Genomic DNA, 19,279 nt, shown 5'->3' with positions numbered 1-19,279 from the left:
GGTATTTTGGTGCTTGACTCGATGATTCGCCTATTTGGCTAGCTGAAACTTCTTAAAATATGGAAAAAGATCTATAGTTTGTTTGAGGTATGCCGTAATGCCTTTATCTCTTGTAGTAAAGTTGCCGCGAATTTCATTTACTACTATCTAGGATGCACTATTGATGAGAAGTCTTTTCATTTGCATCTCTTTAGCCAATTTAAGGCTAGCTAAAGGGCCTCATATTCAACAATATTATTTAGGGCTTTGAATTCCACACAGCACATTTGAGTTTGTGGCCTTTAGGGCTAATCGAGACCACTCCAACTCCGAAATTGATTTTTCTAGAAGTGCCATCAATAAAATGCATACTTAAGCGGTTTAACATCATTTTGTACCTCTTTAGGATTTCGAAAAATGGTATTTTGGTGCTTGACTCGATGATTCGCCTTGAGGCTCTTCACTAGCATGCCATCTACATATATATATATATATATATTTATTTATTTATTTATTATTATTATTATTATTATTATTATTATTATTTTTTTTTTTTTACTTGGATGGCATTGCCTCATAGCAATAGAGACCTCTATTAGTGATGAAAGAAGTATTCTTCTCATCGTAGGATGCATGAGAATTTGGTTGTAATCTGAATATGCATCCATTAAGTTCAATAATTAGTGCACCGTAGTGGATTCCACTGGTTGATCTATCCTAGGGAGGGAAAAGCTGTATAGCAAGCTTGTTTGAGGTTGGAAAAGTTTATATAAATTCTCCACTTGCCATTGTGCTTCTTTATGAAGAACGAACTGGAAATCCACTTCGGATATGTGACCTCTCTAATAAAGCCATTGGTGATTAGCCATTCAATCTCTTTGTTCAGAGCTTCATACTTCTCAGGGTTGAAAGACCTTAGTATCAATCTTGAGATGGTGACAGCTAATCATGTGGTCAATGCCTACCATATTCTCACGCCTTCAAGTAAAGACATCAAAATTCATGCATAAGAAGATTTTAAGCTTCTACTTGACTTTTGAAGATAGATCTCTTCTCACTTGTAGTGCTTTAGTGGAATCCTGATGATCTACAGAGAAGTTCTCTAGTTTTTCTATTGCAGCGTTTGTGAGTTAGACTCCATGATGCGAGGATTCAACACTTATAACTCTTCAGAGGTCCTTCATTCTTCAAGTGCACCTAAAATCTCGGCGTCTTTCCCTTATTTAGGGGATTGATCTTCAGCTAGTGCATTGATTATTTCGATGTCAATTAACACCATATTAACATTAAAGTGTTCGGCCTTCCATAGAGAGTTGATGTAGCACTCCTTATTTTTCATCTGATCACCTCTAACAATTGTAATGTTGCGTTCTGTTGGGAATTTCATGCATAGGTGAACTACGAAAGTGACGGTCCATAGATCCTTCAAGATAGGTCTACCTAAGACTCCATGGTAGGTTGACCGATTATCTATCACGAGGAACTTCGTGAAGTGGCCAGCTATTTGAGCAGGTGACACCATGTCTACTACAATAGTGATCTTCCCTCTTGAGATGATACTATTGCCAATAAAGCCATATACTAGAGATGTTATGGAGGTCAGATCATGATCCATTAGCATCTTATCTTAGGTGACACCAAATAGAATGTTGGCCAAATTTCCATTGTTCACCAACATACGCTTTAGCCTATTACCATCTATAACAAACCTAACCACCAGGGCATTACAGTAAAGGGAGTGTAGACCTGCTACATTTTCCTAGATGAAGGTGATGGGTGGCGCATTTTTGATCTTATGGGGGTTGTTGTTTACTGTATAGTTAGCCATTGGGGGGTCCTTAGCCTTCTTAGCATAATTTCTTTTTGCATTCCGATACTCACCTCCTACATATGGATCTCCGAAGATTGTATCTATTTCTCGGATAGTGCATTGTCCATGTATGCTAGGGGTCCTTTATTTGCCTTTGCCTATTTCTAGGCGTTTCTCTATCTTTGTCTCTCCTATAACAAGAGAAATTATATCTAGAAGGTCATCTCACTTGAGTTATTGATTTTGCCTAGGCGAGGATAGATTCTCATGTGGTAGGCTATTTTTCTCCTATGCTCACTCAGATTATTTAGCTCAGTGGGTTACAATACATCTCTTTACTCACTAGTATCATGACCATAAACTTGATCGAAAGTAAAGTGGAGCCGCTTATTGTGATAGGGCCAATTTCTAAGTTAATTATTTCTTCTTTTGTTCCTTTGATTGGTATGTCTCATTTGAGCAGCCTTGGGCTTCGCATGACCACTGGGTCCAAATTCTTCATAGGCTAAGGTTGATATGGTATTCAAGGTGGTCATGGCTAGGGCTTGGCCCAAGGTAGGAGCAAGTATATGCCTGACTTGGATCCATTGCTGGCTTACTAAGTAGAAGGCTGACCCTTTTTCCATTTACTTTTGTGGAGGTGGGAGCCCTTGGGTTGTCCTATTCCAATGATCTCACATTTTTTCACTAACTTTTTGACTCCTCATCATTTCCATCAGTTTATCATAGGTGGTGGGATTTTTGTTTCGAACATCCCTCCAGAATAAAGTGTTCGTGTTGAGACCTCTTCTCACTCTATCGGTGATTTTTTCACAATAGGTCTACTAATTTGTGAAACGAACCAAGTAGCTCTTCAGTGTCTCACTAGCTATTTGCCTCAAGTTTGTAGGCATTGAATGGGAACTTTTCCATCTTTTTTGTATAGATATTGATTTAAGATTGCCTTTTTGAGGTCAGGTCAAATCTTAATACTCCCCATGTGAATTTTACCATACCAGGCCACTCCAACAAGAGTTAAGTGGAAGACTTTGCAGTCCAAGGCAGGTGTGGCACCTCTTAAACTCATGTGAGTCTAGTTGGTGTCAAGATGCTCTTCTGGGTCACCTCTCGCTTCATATATAGGAATCTTTGGGTGCACGAAGTGGTTCATTATATGAGCATTTGGAAACTCGTAAAAAAATAAAAGGTTCTCATCATCATTATCAAGCTCATAGGACCTACATGGTCCATTGAGTCTTCCTCGTTAGCTTGATACCAAGGTGGTTAGGAGATCTTTGCTTGTTCTCTTGTGGCCTCTATTAAACTTTTTTCTTGCCTATTTTTAGGTGGGGATCATTTTGAGACCTTTACACTTACAGTAAGGTTGTCCCATGAAAGGTGGCTATTGAGGTGTATTTCATGGCATATTAGGGCCAATCCTACCAAAGACACTAGCGAACCTTTGAGGTCTTTGCTCTCACTTGTATTCACTAGGACAATTGTCTTCTTCATAGAACGAGTCATTGACAGGTCGACTGAATTCATAGTTTGATGACACATCCATTCCTACTTTCTTTTTTTATTGGGCTAACACCTCTCATGTGCCTATTAGATTGAGCCCTTTAGCTTTGCACTCCTCTTTTCACTAATGATGGAAAAGGCCTGATTGACGTATATTTGCATGAGGAGCTGCTGCATGTTAGCATTTTTTGTGGTGATTTTTGTATGCTGACGGCCATTTTTGCCACTTCTCTGGTGAGGTACGACCTTTCCACTTCAATGATGCTGGTGCTGAGGTCGGCGAAGCATAACATTGATTCAAATGACCTCTTCTTAAAAAACCTCTCTTGCTCCTTTTAGATTTGTGTGCTCTTCACTATTATTCATTCTGGGTGGACACCTCTTTTCATAAAAAATGGGGTCTTTTGAGCAGACTTCTGCCTCAAAACTTCTTTCTTTAAAACTCCCACTTGTTCTTTATTCAAGAGTAAAACTTTTTCCCAAGGCGAAAGCTCAGTAACTTTTTCGATAAGCTTTTTCTATGAGGATGCTTGTTGGTTATAATGGGGTTTTCCATAGATGGCACTAACAGTATTTGGGTTCTCCCACGTCCATTTAAGTGGTAAGCCTTTTGTCTTGCACACTTGGATAAATCATAAGTTATACGCGACCTTTTTTAAAGTAGAGAAAGACTGTCGCATGCACTCCGACGGTTACGTCAATCAATAAATGAGTGAAGGAGTATGAGACCAGGTAGAGACATGGGCTACTAAATATAAGAATGTTGGATCCGAGAGGGTAAAAAGTGAATATATTGATAGCAAACTTATAACTTCGAGAATCTAAACTTGCATTACCTTTAAATACCACTAATGGAAGCTTTTGTAGAAGAAGAGGTGCGAACAATGTTGGATAGAAAGACATATGACCTCATCCTGATGGTTGAGGTCTTCTCCTACGTGTCACTCCATCGATCCTAAGTTGATGGGCATTTAGTGATTCTAACAAGTAGCATTTTAAAGCCTAGCCTGATCTCTGAAAATAGATTGACAATTTGACCTTTTAGGTTCCTTCTGCAAAGCTATCACATCAATCAATTGCAAGAAGATTTACACAAAGATCTTCTTAGAGGAAGCAATATAAGAAGATGCTTTCTATCAACTAGGAGGCTAATTGCCTTAGGCTTCATCATGCAGCATATGTGGTATCTCACCTCGACTTTAGGAGGTCAATCTCCCAATATACCTCAATGAAGTGATGCATCATCTCGACTATAGTCCCACCTTAACCAGGTGGGATGGAGATGTGGAATATGGGCTCGGTTGTCTTGTTAGTTGACTGCTACATGGGGGTGACTTGGAGCTTCATCTAGAGAGTCGTAAGCCTTACTACACAAAATGTGATATATAACATGATTAAATATTCATTTGAATCCAAAATAACATTTTTAAATATGTATTAGCATTCAAAATGTTTATATTCGGCTAGCTCTCATTGATAAGGCTGTAATACTTGTGATGTGCCATATAGTGTAGATACTGTTATATATGCATTTGGATCTGAGATAACATGGTTGCACATGAATTTTTAATCAAAAAGTTTGTGTTCCTAGTATAACAGTTAACTCTGATATGTGCTAAGCCCAAACAGCATTCACCAATTTCCTCAGAAAGAGTATATAAACCCTCTACCCGTAGTTGTACCCATCACTTTCTCTTTCAAAAAGTGAATTACAATTAAAGTTCTTCCATGAAATTGTAGTGCACATTTGCCATAAATATGCACCTTGACATAATCTTTGATTACTAACTGGACATTTCAACCTAGAATAGGACACGTAGTCCACTGAGCTACACAATCAATTCATGCTTTGTAATTTTGTTCTCTTAGCTCCTAAACCATCATAACACAAAACAAAACTCGATTAGGATGCTCGTAGTATAAAGTGAATAAAGCTATTAAAGATTAGAATGCTTGTGAACTAGCAGAATTTCAAAAGATGAAATATTTATTGTAGAGTAAAAGCAGGATTCATATGCTGAGACAGTGCAATATAAGGTCATAAAAATTAACTCAAGCAAATTTACAAAGCACTTGCAAAATTCTTCAAATAAATTAAAATTTTAGAGGAAAACCCGCAGTTCTTCACTTTTAAATTCTCTTTCTTACGGCATAAACTTTTTTCTTAACCCTTAAAATAATTCAAACCATGATGATCCTTACTATAGTGTAATCGAATCTTGTGCCATATGGATCATATTAAATAACTTATTTTTTTTGTGTATCTTGATTCAATAATCTAAGTTAATCTTTAGAAAATTAGACTATGTTCTAATTTATTGTGGAAATAATAATTTTCCTCAATAAGCATATACGTATGTGCTCGTGATGCCCATTTAATTTACTTCAAACAACTAATATTTCAACATTTCGTATGTGAAGAAGAAGAAGAGGAAGAGGAAGAGGAAGAGGAAGAAGAGGAAGAAGAGGAAGAAGGAGAAGAAGAAGGAGAAGGAGCATAAGGAGAAGGAGAAGGAGGAGGAGGAGGAGGAGAAGAAGCAGAAGAAGGAGGAGGAGAAGAAGAAGGAGAAGAAAAAGAAAAAGAAGAAGAAGGAGAAGCAGAAGGAGTAGGAGAAGGAGAAGAAGAAGAAGGAGGAGGAGGAGGAGGAGGAGAAGGAGAAGGAGAAGCAGGAGAAGAAGAAGGAGGAGAAGGAGAAGAAGGAGAAGAAGCAGGAGAAGGAGAAGGAGAGAAGAAGCAAAAGAAGAAGCAGGAGAAGGAGAAGGAGAAGAAGAAGGAGAACGTTGGGCAGTACAGTAAAAATCACAGCACATATAATTTCCAAAATGAACCATTGTAATGAAAAAAATTAAAATTAATTTACTTTACATATTGTTCTAATGAATTATTTATTGCAAAATTCATTAGCCCAATTCTAACTAGATCCACATTTTCTCTCGATAACAAACGATCCCAAATTTTAGATATCAAAATGGTCCACTTCAACTGAACGAAAATATAAGTGTCACTTTTCTTTCAAGTGATGAACCATAACTTACAAATTTAGTGTGTAAAATCTCTCTTTTATCGAGAAGACAAAAATACATTCTTTAAGATTTAAAAATATTAAAAGAAACTATAAGTAAAAAGACTCATATACTCTTTCAATTACAAAAAATAATTTCTCACAAAAACCTAATTCAAATTCAAAATAGACCAATGACTTTTGAATTCTCCATTTTCACCAAAATCTCTCATCCAACATTAAAGTCTCACTAATTACTCTCATATTTGTCTTGAAAAACTCAATACAATTAATTAAAGGTCAATACTTCAACATTTTTTAACTAATAAGAACATTTGAACTTTTGTGCAATTCGTTACTTTAATTTTCATATATAATTGTTAAATAATACATTAGCTTACTTTAGCTTGTTTAAATAGATGTATATGAATTATTAGATAGATTTGTGAAGTTTTGACCCAAAGTTATGGGAAATAACGTATTATGTGCTTTTAAAAAGATGTCGGTTGATAAATTGAGGTAGTCAGTTAATCGATCATTTTTTAACCGATCGACTCAAAATATACTGAGGGAATCGGTTAACCAACCGTCTTCAGTGCACCAATGGAAGAAGGGGCTTGTTTGGTAAGGATTAATCAATTAAATGGCTGTTAGTGTTACGATTGAATAGAAACATACGATCCTTAATTAGTTAATCGACTTTTTGGTTTTATAGGCATACTTAATTAATTCTTTTGAATTTTGCATATATGAGACAGTTCTTATAGGATAGAGTCTGACTGTTACACATAAGTCTTTCAAGATAGTTTAAGATAACGAGAAGAACGTTTCATTTACAAATCAGGAACTCATTGTTTTATCCACATGTAGACACGAGTCAGTGGAAGCTCGAAGGCTGGGCAGTTCATGATTTACTTGTACTTTATGATGATTCTCGATGATGAAGTTTTGTAGGTCGACCAACTATTGAAAATAAGAAAAATCTTCACGAAGCTATACATGATTGCATTGGTAAATAAATCAAATAGGACTATCTGCATAATAATTTGTGTAGATGATAGTTGCAAGTGGCGCTTGAGAGTAAAGAAGTTGATAGCCGATTCCTTTATAGTTTACTGTTACGCATGCAAACATACTTGCTCATTAGGTATTCCTTGCAATGATCACAAACAAGCAAGATCATTGGGCTATTAGGAGATATATAATGCACAAGTTTCATGATACAATGACAATTTATAGACTTGTAGATGTCCATTAAGAGTTCGGGGTGGTTATGAGCTATCAAAATGTCTTGAAGACTAAAGAATTTACGTGGTAATATTTAATGAGTTCATTTGAGAAAAGTTATGTAAATCGGTTGAGTATTGCATAACATGGGGAGAACTAATCTAGCTAAGTGTTCTTTATTAAGACTGATGCTAACAACCACTTCATATACTTCTTTATGGCTTTACGACCATGCACTCAAGGATTTACCTATTCAATGCAACTTTTAATTCTACTCAATAGAATAATCCTGAAAGATAAATACAAAAGTGCAATAATTATTGCTATACGTCAATATGCGAACATTAAATTTATTCATTGGTGTTTGGTATAATCAATTCCAATAATGATGAATCAATGAATTCGTTCTTCACAAAGTTGCAAAAAATAATGGGAGATGTTGAAAACTATGATTTTGTATCTAAATATTAGTGATGTTTATCTAGATGCACACATTGGTTATTGTACGTACCATATATAAGGCAATCTTAAAAAAAAAATTAGATATTGGTTCCTGAGATCATGTCTATGTTTAGGAGAGTGGTAGAGACATAAAATTTTGAAGAGTTCAATAAATATATGTTATAGATAGAGTAAAGCACAGCTGCATGAGAATATTTAACCAAGATTATGGGGGCCAAACATTAGGCACGATTACATTTGCAAAAAATTGGAACAATAGGATGTCATCAAACAATGTAGAGTTGTTGAATTTACAATTTAAGAAAGATCGAAAATTACCAAGTATTACAATAATTGAGCGAACTTGCAGTAAGATGCAGGTTTTGTGTTATAACTGACGTGCTCATTCACATATGTATATAAGCATGATGACAATGGAAGAAGTACTTTTCAAAACTCTCGACGTGGAAAAGAAAGCATATTTGGAGCCCCTCTATCACTTTTGGCTTGACATGGGAAGTTGGCCCAACTTAGGATGTGTTGTGAACTTGAAAGACAACACCTACATGTATAGAAATTTTCAGTTGGATAGTTTTTCACGCACACATGCAGATTCACGCATGCGTGTTTCTCCATTTTCAGGTTTCTATAACATCAACTAGCATCGAAGACCTACCAACGATGAAAGTGATAACACTACATCTACTAACAAGTGCTTTATATATTGCTTATTTTTAATATTTGTTTAATAATTAATAACTTAATGTATATGAACTTTTTATTACCTTTTTTTGCTAATTTTTATCATATGTTGTTATCACTCTAATTTCAAAATTGTTTGGTCCAATGACAAGTGCAATTTGAATTTATCAAGGGCTACAAAAAGAAAATAATTCACTAGAATTTTCATTTGTCGAAATTACATGAAGACAGACTTTTTAAGATTCAACTTCATAAATAAGATTTTTAATTTTCATCTCTTAGGTTTAAGTGATAATTAATTACTTAATATTTATTAAATAAATACTATATTAAAATAGTTAAAATTTAAAACAACATTCTCTCTAATCTATCACTCTTTTCTCTTTCTTCGTCTTCTCTCTTCTCACTCTATCCTCGCCTTCGACATTCTCTCTACTGGTGGCATAGTCATGCACCATCACCATGAGAAGCGACTGTACCATCGCGCAAAGTGGCAAGTACCGTCGTTACTGTCCTTTGCTTTTACTGGAATCGGGAATGGAAAAATGAGAATCAAATTTTCTAAACATTGGTTGAAGGCTATTTTGGTTGATTTTTATCCATGATTGAGGTCGCCTATGTGTGGATTAACCACGTGTGCAATCATGGGCATTACCATAAAGGCTGAATCATGCACAAATTCCACTTTGCTCTTGGTAGCCAATTTTGGTCGGAATGTTATTTTGGTTTATTTTTGTCCATGGTTGAGGTCGTCTAGGTATGGAGTAACCACCTATATTAGTGTACGATCATGGGCATCATCATGGAAGTTGGATTTTGCAAAAATTCTATTATGCTCTTGGAGGCTAATTTTGGTTGAAATCTCTTATAGTTTAGATCAACTGTTGCTTTGGATGTTCGCATGGTTGTTTTGGTCATTGGTGATTTTCTTTGGTCACAGGTATTTGTTTATTTGCAACTTAGCAAATGGTAGTTGTGGTGGTCCAATAGTGATGGTTGTGGTGGAGTTTTGTGGTAGAGATAGTTTTTAGTGGTTTTCTGATTCGATGCACTGTAGTGGTGTTGACGATGACGATGGTAATGGAGTCGGTGGTGGTGATGGTGCTGGATTTGAGTTGAATTAGGTCAGAGGTTCATTGTGCATAAGTTATTGATAAATTTCCACAGAAACTGTCTGTAACTTACTAGAGGCCCGGGAAACAAAGAGAAGATATGTATGAACAAGATAGCCAGCAAGAAGAAGAAGGAAAATGATCGAATAGAGGAATCACAGATCAAAGGTTAGGTTGGATTTGAATTGTGGTTTTATAAAGAGGTCTTTGACCAATTATTTAGGTAATTGGTGTTGATGATAGTCACAGGCTGCATGTCATTGCCTAAAGGTCACATATCAAAATTAGCTAGTCACAAATTAACTAGGCATGGATTAACCACCTATAATGGTGCATGATCATGGGCATCATAATGGAAGTTGGATTTTTCACAAATTTTGTTCTGTTCTTGGCGGTTGATTTTGGTTGAAATCTTGTATAGTTTAGACAATTATTTCTTTGGTGGTTTGTATGGTTGTTTCGTTGCTTTGGTCGTTGGTGATCTCCTTCGGTCACCGGTATTTGCTTGTTTGTAGTTTTGCAAATGGTGGTTGTGGTGGTGCAATAGTGGTGGAGTTTTGGTGCTAAAGGTAGTTGCTGGTGGTTTTCTGATTTGATGCGTTGTAGTGGTGTTGATGGTGACGATGGTAATGGTGATGGATTTGAGCTGAATTGGGGTTGTATAAAGGGATTTGTAACCAAGGTCAGAGGTTCATTGTGCATAAGTCACTAATAAATTTCAATAGGTCACAGATCAAAGAGGTTTGGTTTAGATTTGGATTGTTGTTGTATAAAGAGGTCTTTGTCCAATTATTTAGGTCATTAGTGTTGGTGGTGGTCACAGGTTGTATGTTAGTCCAAAGGTCACATATTGAAATTAATTAATCACAAATTATATGCCACATGTCTTTGTGCACCGCTAATAGGTCACAAATTCAAGTTCACGACTGACAATTTATATATTACATGTCATATGTAATAGTTCACAGGTAATATTGCATTGGTAAGATCAATGTCCACAAATCACATATCCTCAAATATTGGTCATAGGCAATTGGATAAATATCACATGTAACAATTATAGGTAACAAGTCACATGTCAAAGTGTATAGATCACATGTCACAAATTCAAGAGAATTGGTCAAATACCATTGAGTTCATCGATCTCAGATTTTAGAGGTGAGAATTGAAGTTAATTGTTATAAGTGCAATTTATGCACTTATTTAGACCACATTATTAGACTTTTAAGTTGTCAAATTATTAATTTATATTTAACTTAGGTTAATTTTCATTTTGTTTTTAGTGATTGATTTGTTTGAAGCATTTGGAGAAGAAAGAAGGATGAAATTGAATATTGGAGATCAAATTCAACACTTGAAAAATTGAAGAGGACATTGATTGCACAATTGAGGAACTCGAGGACTACATTGCATTAACTTAAAAGTTTGATGACTTGGAGAAAATAAGTTATTAATGGGCCTCAATTTGGAACTTCAATGAGAATTAATTAGATTTGGCCTTGGAGTCAAAAGAAAAGAAAAAGGTAAAATTCATTTGTAAGGTGTATTGTTTACACTAATTCACAAATGAGGTACAAAGTTTAAAGATTCAAAATTCAGGTTTTTACATAATTAATTGAAAATATTTATTAATTAAATATAATAAAGTCACAGTTACACAATTAATGGTCACAATTTCATAATTATTGGTTACAGATTTACTTATTGGTCATATATCATCGAATTAATTGGTTACAGATTATTTTGAAGTCATAAATCAAAAATTTTGTAGGTCACAGATTATTTCGAGGTCACTGATAAAAAAATTACAGGTCACAAATTATTTCATTGGTCACAGATAAAAAAAATTATGAGTCACATGGTCACGTATGTTCAAATTTATTGGTCACATATTCTAAATAGTTGGTCACATGCACCAAATACCCCACCACCATCGTCATCGCAAGGACCACCACCACCTCAAACAAGTCAACAAATTGGAAAAAAAAAAAAAGCCCACATCGTGCTAGATCCATCACCACCTTGACAGACCCATCGCTATGCCATCCCACCCACAATCACTACACCACTGTCGCCACTACCAAAATCATCACCACTTCACCACCACAACCAACATCACAACCATCACCAAAAAATCAAATCCGAAATGATCAATTACGACCACAACCCCCATGACCACCACTGCCATTTCCACCAACTACCTCAAAAACTCCGGCACCCAAAACTCTAGATTTTTCCCATATTGCACAGTGGCAGCCGTAGTAACAACTCTCATGCCGCCCAAAATCGATACGATAATTACCATCGCAATCTCACCACCACCACCAACAAAACACACTCCAAAATCATTCCACATCATCCACAGAATCAGATCCAAAATAATGCACAACTACTGCAAAACCAAATCGAAAATCATTGTATAACCATTAGTCACAAAACCAAATACGATCGATGAGGTCGAAGCAGCGGTGCTAGTTGCTTCAGATCGACACTGCTGCGATGGCGACGACGTCTTGAATGTTGAGCTGCAGTGCCTAAGTAGCTGCAGTGACGAAACACCGCTCGACCTATGATGTAGCGATGAAGCACTGCTCGACTTGCAGTGCAGGCGATAGGCAAATTGCTATCGACGACGGAGCTCGGCTTCCCACACGCTACTTCGACGTCTGGTGGCTACAACGAGAGAAAGAGATGGAGAGTAATGAAAGAATTGGTTGAAAATGTGGAAAGGAATGAATTTGGAGGGTGGAGATATTATATCAAAACCTGAATTATGTATAAAAAAATTTTGTACCAGACATTTGCACTGTGATCTTCAAACACCTGGAACCGTGTAATTTCCACAAAAGAAAAAGGGCTGCTCTTGGCTGATTATATATACATACATCACACGGAAGGAAGGGGAGAATTTTGATATACATACAAAAATGGTGGCTGGAGGTATAGTTATATATATATTTATACACAAATTGGCAGCCAACTTGGAAAAAAAAATGAGACATACAATAGTCGGGGACTGTTATATATATAGGGAGACAAAAAATACAAGTTGGCTGCCTTTGAGAGAAAAAAAAATAATTGGAGCAGTTTTTTCATTTTTTGGGGGGTGGAGAAGAGATACACAATTGAGGCTGCCTTTGGGAGTGTGGATTAAAGGACAAAAATCACAAAAGGGGTTGCCAATTGGTTGAAATTATTCAAACATTGGGACTGCATTTGGGATGAAAATGGAGAAGGAATATATTACACATGTAGAAGCCAATGGCGGATAGGAAAACGACAAAGACGTGACTACGGCATCGTTGCTTTGGAAATTTCACATCCCCTCAATTACTCAGTGATGTCTTTTCAATTTTATTTATTTAATTTCACTATTATGCTAGGTTAAGTTTTCTCATGTAATGGATAAAGATGAAACCATTTATTATTTATTTTTAATTCAAGACAAGTAGCTTAGTTAAATTCTTGCAATTTTTTATTAATCTTGCATGCTTAATTTTATTATTTGATTGTGTGATCATCGATTAAATATACAGTTGCTTGTTGTAGTGCTAAGATTTAAAACATTACTTCATTAATATGCGTGCAATAAATTTTAGGAATATGATTTATTACGTGTGCAATCTTTAAGTTAATTGTGCAATTGAATATGTTTTATTCATTCGAATTTGGACTAGGAATAGATTCGGGGGGTTGATATGATAGATTTAATTTTTTTTGAAAAGAAAATTAATTACAATAGAATTATCGATTGTCAAGAACGCAAGAACGAAACTGGCTACTTAGTTGAGAATTGAAATAGATAATAATAGGTGGATTCGTAATCCAATACACTCTTCCCATACGCGTTTTAAATTTGCATTTTACACGCTTTCTTAGAATAAGTTAAATTAATTAAAAACCTCAAATCAATTTTATTTGTTCGCTTTGAATCCAATTAAGGATTAGTATATTTAATTAAATTTTATTCCTCCTAGGACGATACTCTCAACTTACTTTATTATTACTTGTCAACGATCATGTATGCTTACGGGTTTTACACGAACAAATTGCTCTGGTGAGTAATCTGTAGATTATGTCATGGGCTACTTTACAATTTCCATTTTTTTTACAAAAAAAATAGATTTAAATTATATTAGCACTGCCCAGCGACCACTGAAAAAAGATGATTAGTCACACAGCGATGCTTGGTCAATGTTCTTCAACGATCGCCACATTTCTTCCTCCCTCTACTTCTAAGTCGGCCATGCTCAATCGTTGCTGAGCAACGATCACTTCACATCTGATGAAGAAGACGTTTAGTCTCTGAGGCGATTTTTGTAGATTCTATCTTTTTTATTTTGACGAAATTATTTAGATGTCAATGACTGTAAGAGTAACTACTGGCAGGTGGATGCCGGCTACAGTAAGAGAGGATGATGACAGGAAAATGCTGGTGATGGTGGCCCAGACTAGAGAGAAATTGAAATTATTTGATATATAATTTTTATTTAATTAATTAAATTTAATTACCGAGTTTTGAAAATGTAAATTTATTCTACTAAAATTGAATTGACCTAAACTTAAGACCTAAGATATGAATGTTTTACTTTTTATTTTTGGTTGATCTATTTTCATCATAATACAATTCTTTACTTGAATCCTTACTATTTAGTGATTGTTTAGTAGAGATTTTGTTAATTGATTTTTTGGCCATTAGAAATAAAGTGGGCTCTACCTGTGAGAGAAGAATTAAAAAATAACGACTGGAATAGTGAAATAACGGTAAAAAAATTGGTGTTAATTGAATTAAAATCCTTACCAAACATGCTGTTAGTATGTAATGTGGTACTATAGTACTTGTTATGATATTTTCAATTGGGCAGTGCTACAGTTATAGGGGCCTGATTTACAAGCCCCTGCCAGGGAAGACACACGGTGGGCCCCACAATAATTTTTTTTAATACAGGTGGGCCCCCCGCACAGTGAGGGGCCTGTAAGCAGCATGTGAAAGAATGCCCTGTACGCAGGGCATTCTCCTTTTCAATTATATATGAATTTTATTGGCATGTTAATTTTTTAAATATTTTAGTCCAATACAAATTAAAATTCCAACTTTGTACTGTGAATGGTATATATGATATTTAAAATTAAGCCCTTATTTGAACCTTATTCTCATAAAATTCAGGGTCCATTTGGTTAGTATTTCGATATTCAATTTTGAGTTCATTTTTGGATTTCTATTTTGAGAATTTGTTTTAAAGTAGTTAAAAGTGCGTTTAGTTTGACATTTTGAAAAATTATTTCTCAAAAAAAAAAAAAAAAAACTAGAAAACACACTTAGGGAGTGTTTGATAGCATGGAAATGGAAAAAAAAAAAAAAAGATGGAATTGGAATTGGAAATTCCAACTTTTGATGTTTGATACCTTATATTTTTCATGGAATTGCATTTCTTGGAACTTGAAATTTTCCTTATTTTAGTGGAATTTGAATTCTCACTATATATGGTGAGAATTCAAATTCCACCTTACTGTAGCGATTATTATTTGTTTTTCGTTTTTTTTTGTTGGTAATGGAAACCAATTCTAAGAATTATTGTAAAAAAATATTTCCCTTTAATTGACAATTTTCATGTAAAACAAAACCAAATGAACATTAAAAACACTTTTATTTCAATATTTTCCACGTGGAAAATTATACCAATCAAATACAATAATTTACAATTCCCAGAAAAATAATTTTAGGCAATTCAATTCCCTGAAATTCGTTTTCTAGACAATTCAATTCCATCTTTACAATCAAACGGACCCTTAGTTAGAAACCTTGAAAAAAATTATTTTAAAACAATTTATTCCATGAAATTTGATTATTCAATAATAAATAAATATATATATATATAAGACAAATAATAAATTGAGTTCAAAATATAAAAAATAAAGATAAATAATCATTGAATTTTTTTTTTGATTTTTTATATAAATAATCATTAAGAGATTGAACTATATTTATTTTTTATTTTTCTAGAAATTTTCATTTTTTTATTTTTTCAGATATATAATAAGACAAATAATAAATTGAGTTCAAAATATAAAAAATAAAGATAAATAATCATTGAATTTTTTTTTTTGATTTTTTATATAAATAATCATTAAGAGATTGAACTATATTTATTTTTTATTTTTCCAGAAGTTTTCATTTTTTTATTTTTTCAGAATTTTTATCTTTGATTTTTTATTTTTTTAGAATTCTAGTTTTTCTGATGTTATTTATTATTATTAGTTTTTAATTTAGCAATTTTATTTTTGCATTTATTTTTATTAAAAGTTATTTTTGAAAATTTTTAAATTTTATTGGTTAGAATTTGTATTTGTATTTTTCAAAATAAAAAACTTATTTAAACCTATGTTTTCCAAATTTTGAGTGTTTTCAAAATTTTCAATATAAACACTAAAATATCAAAAATATGTTTTGAGGTTTATGCTATAAGTTTATATTTGCTTTCGAAAATGTATTTCTGAAAATATCATATTGAGTACGTTTTTAGTGTTTTGCAAAATTAAAAATTGAAAACAACTTGAAAACAAGAAACTATTTAACCACACATTCTCCAAACAAAATAATTTTGCCAAAACTTTTTCGTACTTTTAATTATATATTCTCCAAAAATTATTATTATATAATTTATTATCCCAAAAAATATGGTAAAATGAGGGCTAACATTTCTCTTAATTCGAGTCCAGTTGTCTAATAAAGAGATAATTTACCTCTCCTTCCATGACATGAACTTTGTCATCCTCGTATTGTCCAAAAATAGAATAATGTTCATTGAACAAGGTCAATGGCAGGGATGGAGTTGATAGGGTAGCGTGGCAGACAACGATTGGGCGTTATTTTTGTTTTTAAACTATTCAATCATGTATTGACACGCATCTCTTATATTATTTTATAAAATGTTCGTCGAATAGGGTCAATGGCAGGGATAGAGTTGACAAGGTGGCGTGGTAGACATCGATTAAGCATTATGTTTTTTCTTCTTCTTCCAAACTGTCAAATTACGCATTCTCGCGAGTCTCTCATCTTATTGAGTTTGTCTAGCAAGATTGTCAAAAATAAAAACCTACTTTTCATATTTTTTTACTTTTTTTTTAATCAAACAATTTCTGTAACAATTGAAAGTCAGCTTTATCTTAAGAAAGCTTTAAAACCTCATGCAGCTTTTATTCTTAAGAAGGGCGTGGGGGAAGAAAGGTGGTGCCTTTGTATTACCCCCAACCCCACCACTCGGCAACCCATACGTGTTAATGTAGTGTATATATAAAGACACGTGTTCCATGAAGCAGCCTTTTGTCCCAATGTTCTATTTAACACCTCAGTCCTCACTCTACAGAGAAAATGTGGAGCCAGCTCTCGAAAAACAGACTGACTCAAAAAGGGGGAAAACTTCAAGATTATAATAGGAAGAATTTAGATTACGGCCAAATGGTGGACAAGAATTCGCCGGAATGGCTTCCTCCGGGCTTTGTCGAGAAGATAAAACACAGCTTTGGAAGAAAAATCAAGGTAATCAAAATTCTTGAACTTGTTTAGTCATTAATTGTAATAATTGATTAATGTTTTGTTTTGGCCGAATGGTTAATTTTTAGACGCAAAAAAGGACTTGTTTTTATGCATACTTTGGAATTAAATCTTTTAATCGTTTTGTGGGTGAGGGTTTAATTGACTCAGGCATAATGGCTACATTTGAAGGAAATGAGTGAAAAACAGAATCTTGGTCTTGATTTCGACATCCGCATATGTAGTTACTTAAAGAAATGGAAAATAAATCACATGGATATGGGTTTCAGAATCGTTATATGAAATGTGAAAATTATTTAGATGATTTGATTTTGAGAAATTTTGTGTTAGAATGTGTTGTATTCTGTATGCTTGTTATTAAATGCATAAAAATTTCTTGTTATATATATATGCTTGTGATTGAATGGACAAAAAGTATGTGTCTCATATGTATGTGTTTTTGTTTTTTTGTTTTTTTGTTTTTTTTGGGTCAGGGGCTGGAGGCCGGGAATATTGTGTCGATATAAAAAGCTACTATTTATTCTAGTGTCGGATACGGAAATAAAGATAATCTTGCAGTTTTTTTTGTTTGTTGCCTGGTACTACGCGTAGGATCCTGATTTTAAAGCTTATAGTCCATTCAAAGTTTTGAAATGATTTGATTTATTGGAGTACCGCCGAATAGTAGTGCACCACATCCCGATGTCCCGTTCATGTAAGAATAAACAATCTGGACACCTGTGGGCCCTTATAAATATGGCAAGGGTTCTTGGCCTTGCAATTGTTGTGGGAGACGAGCAGCGCCCAAATGTTTTGTCGTATGCATAGACGAATCTTCAAAAACAAAAAATTTTCTTTTCTTCTTCAGCTTGATTCCACAACATTAGACACAACACGTTTTAGATTCAGACTTCTGTATCCTCTTGAAATTTTATGAACAGTGGAGGACAAATATGTTACTAGAAGGTGCATTTTATGCAACTTTTGCACATTGTATGAAATTTCACACAATATATTTGTATCAGTATATTACAGAACTTATTGGAACACAAGCGTGTAGACATTACTGGTTTTTACTTTTTTCCCTTTTTGTCTTACATGTAATATATTTGCTCAAGGGAAAGTGACATTGGTTATATTGTGTCTAATTCTGCAGTATTACTGCAACTCGGCAACAGGCACGAAGTATTACTCCAAGAAGGATGTCCTTCGTTGTGCTGAAAGGGAAAATGTCTGCCATGATACACCACAAGCAACAAGTATCGAAGACAATAAGCTCTCTGATGACAAAACTGGTTCTGTGAGTCTGAATGCTAAACAATCTTATAATTGTGCTCTACTATATCCTCATTTTGTCCTTCATGATTAGACTGATGGTCCACAGATTGAACCTAAAACAACCGATTCTCCTGAATGGTTACCCCATGGGTGGATAACGGAGGAAAGAACTCGAAAGAGTGGTTCGTTAATGGGGAAGACTTACTTGGTATGTAATGCATAAAAGTAGTCATTTTCCTTAATCTACCTGTAGTCATTTCTTGCAAGTTGCATCTTTGCTTGCAAGCTAGATTTGTACTTTATAAGATATTACAATAGCTGTGTGCTGACTGATTACTGTTTCTAGAAGGGCAGAATAGAAAATCAATCTAGAAGATCGAGAGATTATCTTATTTTATTTTATTTTGTTTTTTTCTAACTTTCCTTCCTTTTTCTTTTTTTCTTTTTTTAAATTAGGATGACTTTCCAAAGCTTCAGTGCTAATTGTGAAGATTATATTAAATTTTAATACAGGAATGCTTGCTAGTGTGCCATGTACAAAAACACGGGGGAAAATACTATAATTTTTGTCTGATAAATACTGCCGGCTCAATCATGAAAGTTCTATGGATTATTTGTTGGATTGAAAACTTGATTCTATTTCTGGCAGTTGGCCAATAATGTTGATGAATTCTTTCGAAGTCAACTATTTTCC

The 19,279-nt window shown here is 34.2% G+C and overlaps 1 protein-coding gene across 3 annotated transcripts; it reads left to right on the top strand.

Annotated features, from left to right (window-relative positions):
- The first annotated feature begins 16,987 nt into the window (after positions 1-16,987).
- LOC111408203 lies at positions 16,988-19,279 on the top strand. Of its 3 annotated transcripts, none has more exons than XM_023038000.1 (3): positions 16,988-17,313; positions 18,464-18,607; positions 18,677-19,279. In XM_023038000.1, the coding sequence occupies exons 1-3, from the start codon at positions 17,146-17,148 to the stop codon at positions 18,806-18,808; spliced, it is 444 nt and encodes a 147-aa protein (XP_022893768.1). In that variant the 5' UTR covers positions 16,988-17,145; the 3' UTR covers positions 18,809-19,279. The 3 variants fall into 3 exon arrangements, 2 of the variants coding, with proteins under 2 accessions (XP_022893768.1, XP_022893769.1); XM_023038001.1 differs by having other exon boundaries at positions 16,997-17,313; positions 18,692-18,823; XR_002705295.1 differs by lacking the exon at positions 16,988-17,313 and adding an exon at positions 18,099-18,273 and having other exon boundaries at positions 18,692-18,803.

This window comes from Olea europaea, chromosome 13 (assembly GCF_002742605.1).
Source record: "Olea europaea var. sylvestris chromosome 13, O_europaea_v1, whole genome shotgun sequence".
NCBI lineage: Eukaryota > Viridiplantae > Streptophyta > Magnoliopsida > Lamiales > Oleaceae > Olea > Olea europaea.
This window is presented reverse-complemented; position numbering and strand designations above follow the sequence as displayed.

What these genes read in the sequence shown, in the direction of transcription:
- LOC111408203 (XM_023038000.1), top strand. Translation starts at nt 17,146, where the DNA reads ATGTGGAGCCAGCTCTCGAAAAACAGACTGACTCAAAAAGGGGGAAAA. An exon ending in GCTTTGGAAGAAAAATCAAG is followed by an intron (nt 17,314 to 18,463) that starts GTAATCAAAATT and finishes CTAATTCTGCAG; the next exon opens with TATTACTGCAACTCGGCAAC. An exon ending in CTGATGACAAAACTGGTTCT is followed by an intron (nt 18,608 to 18,676) that starts GTGAGTCTGAAT and finishes CTTCATGATTAG; the next exon opens with ACTGATGGTCCACAGATTGA.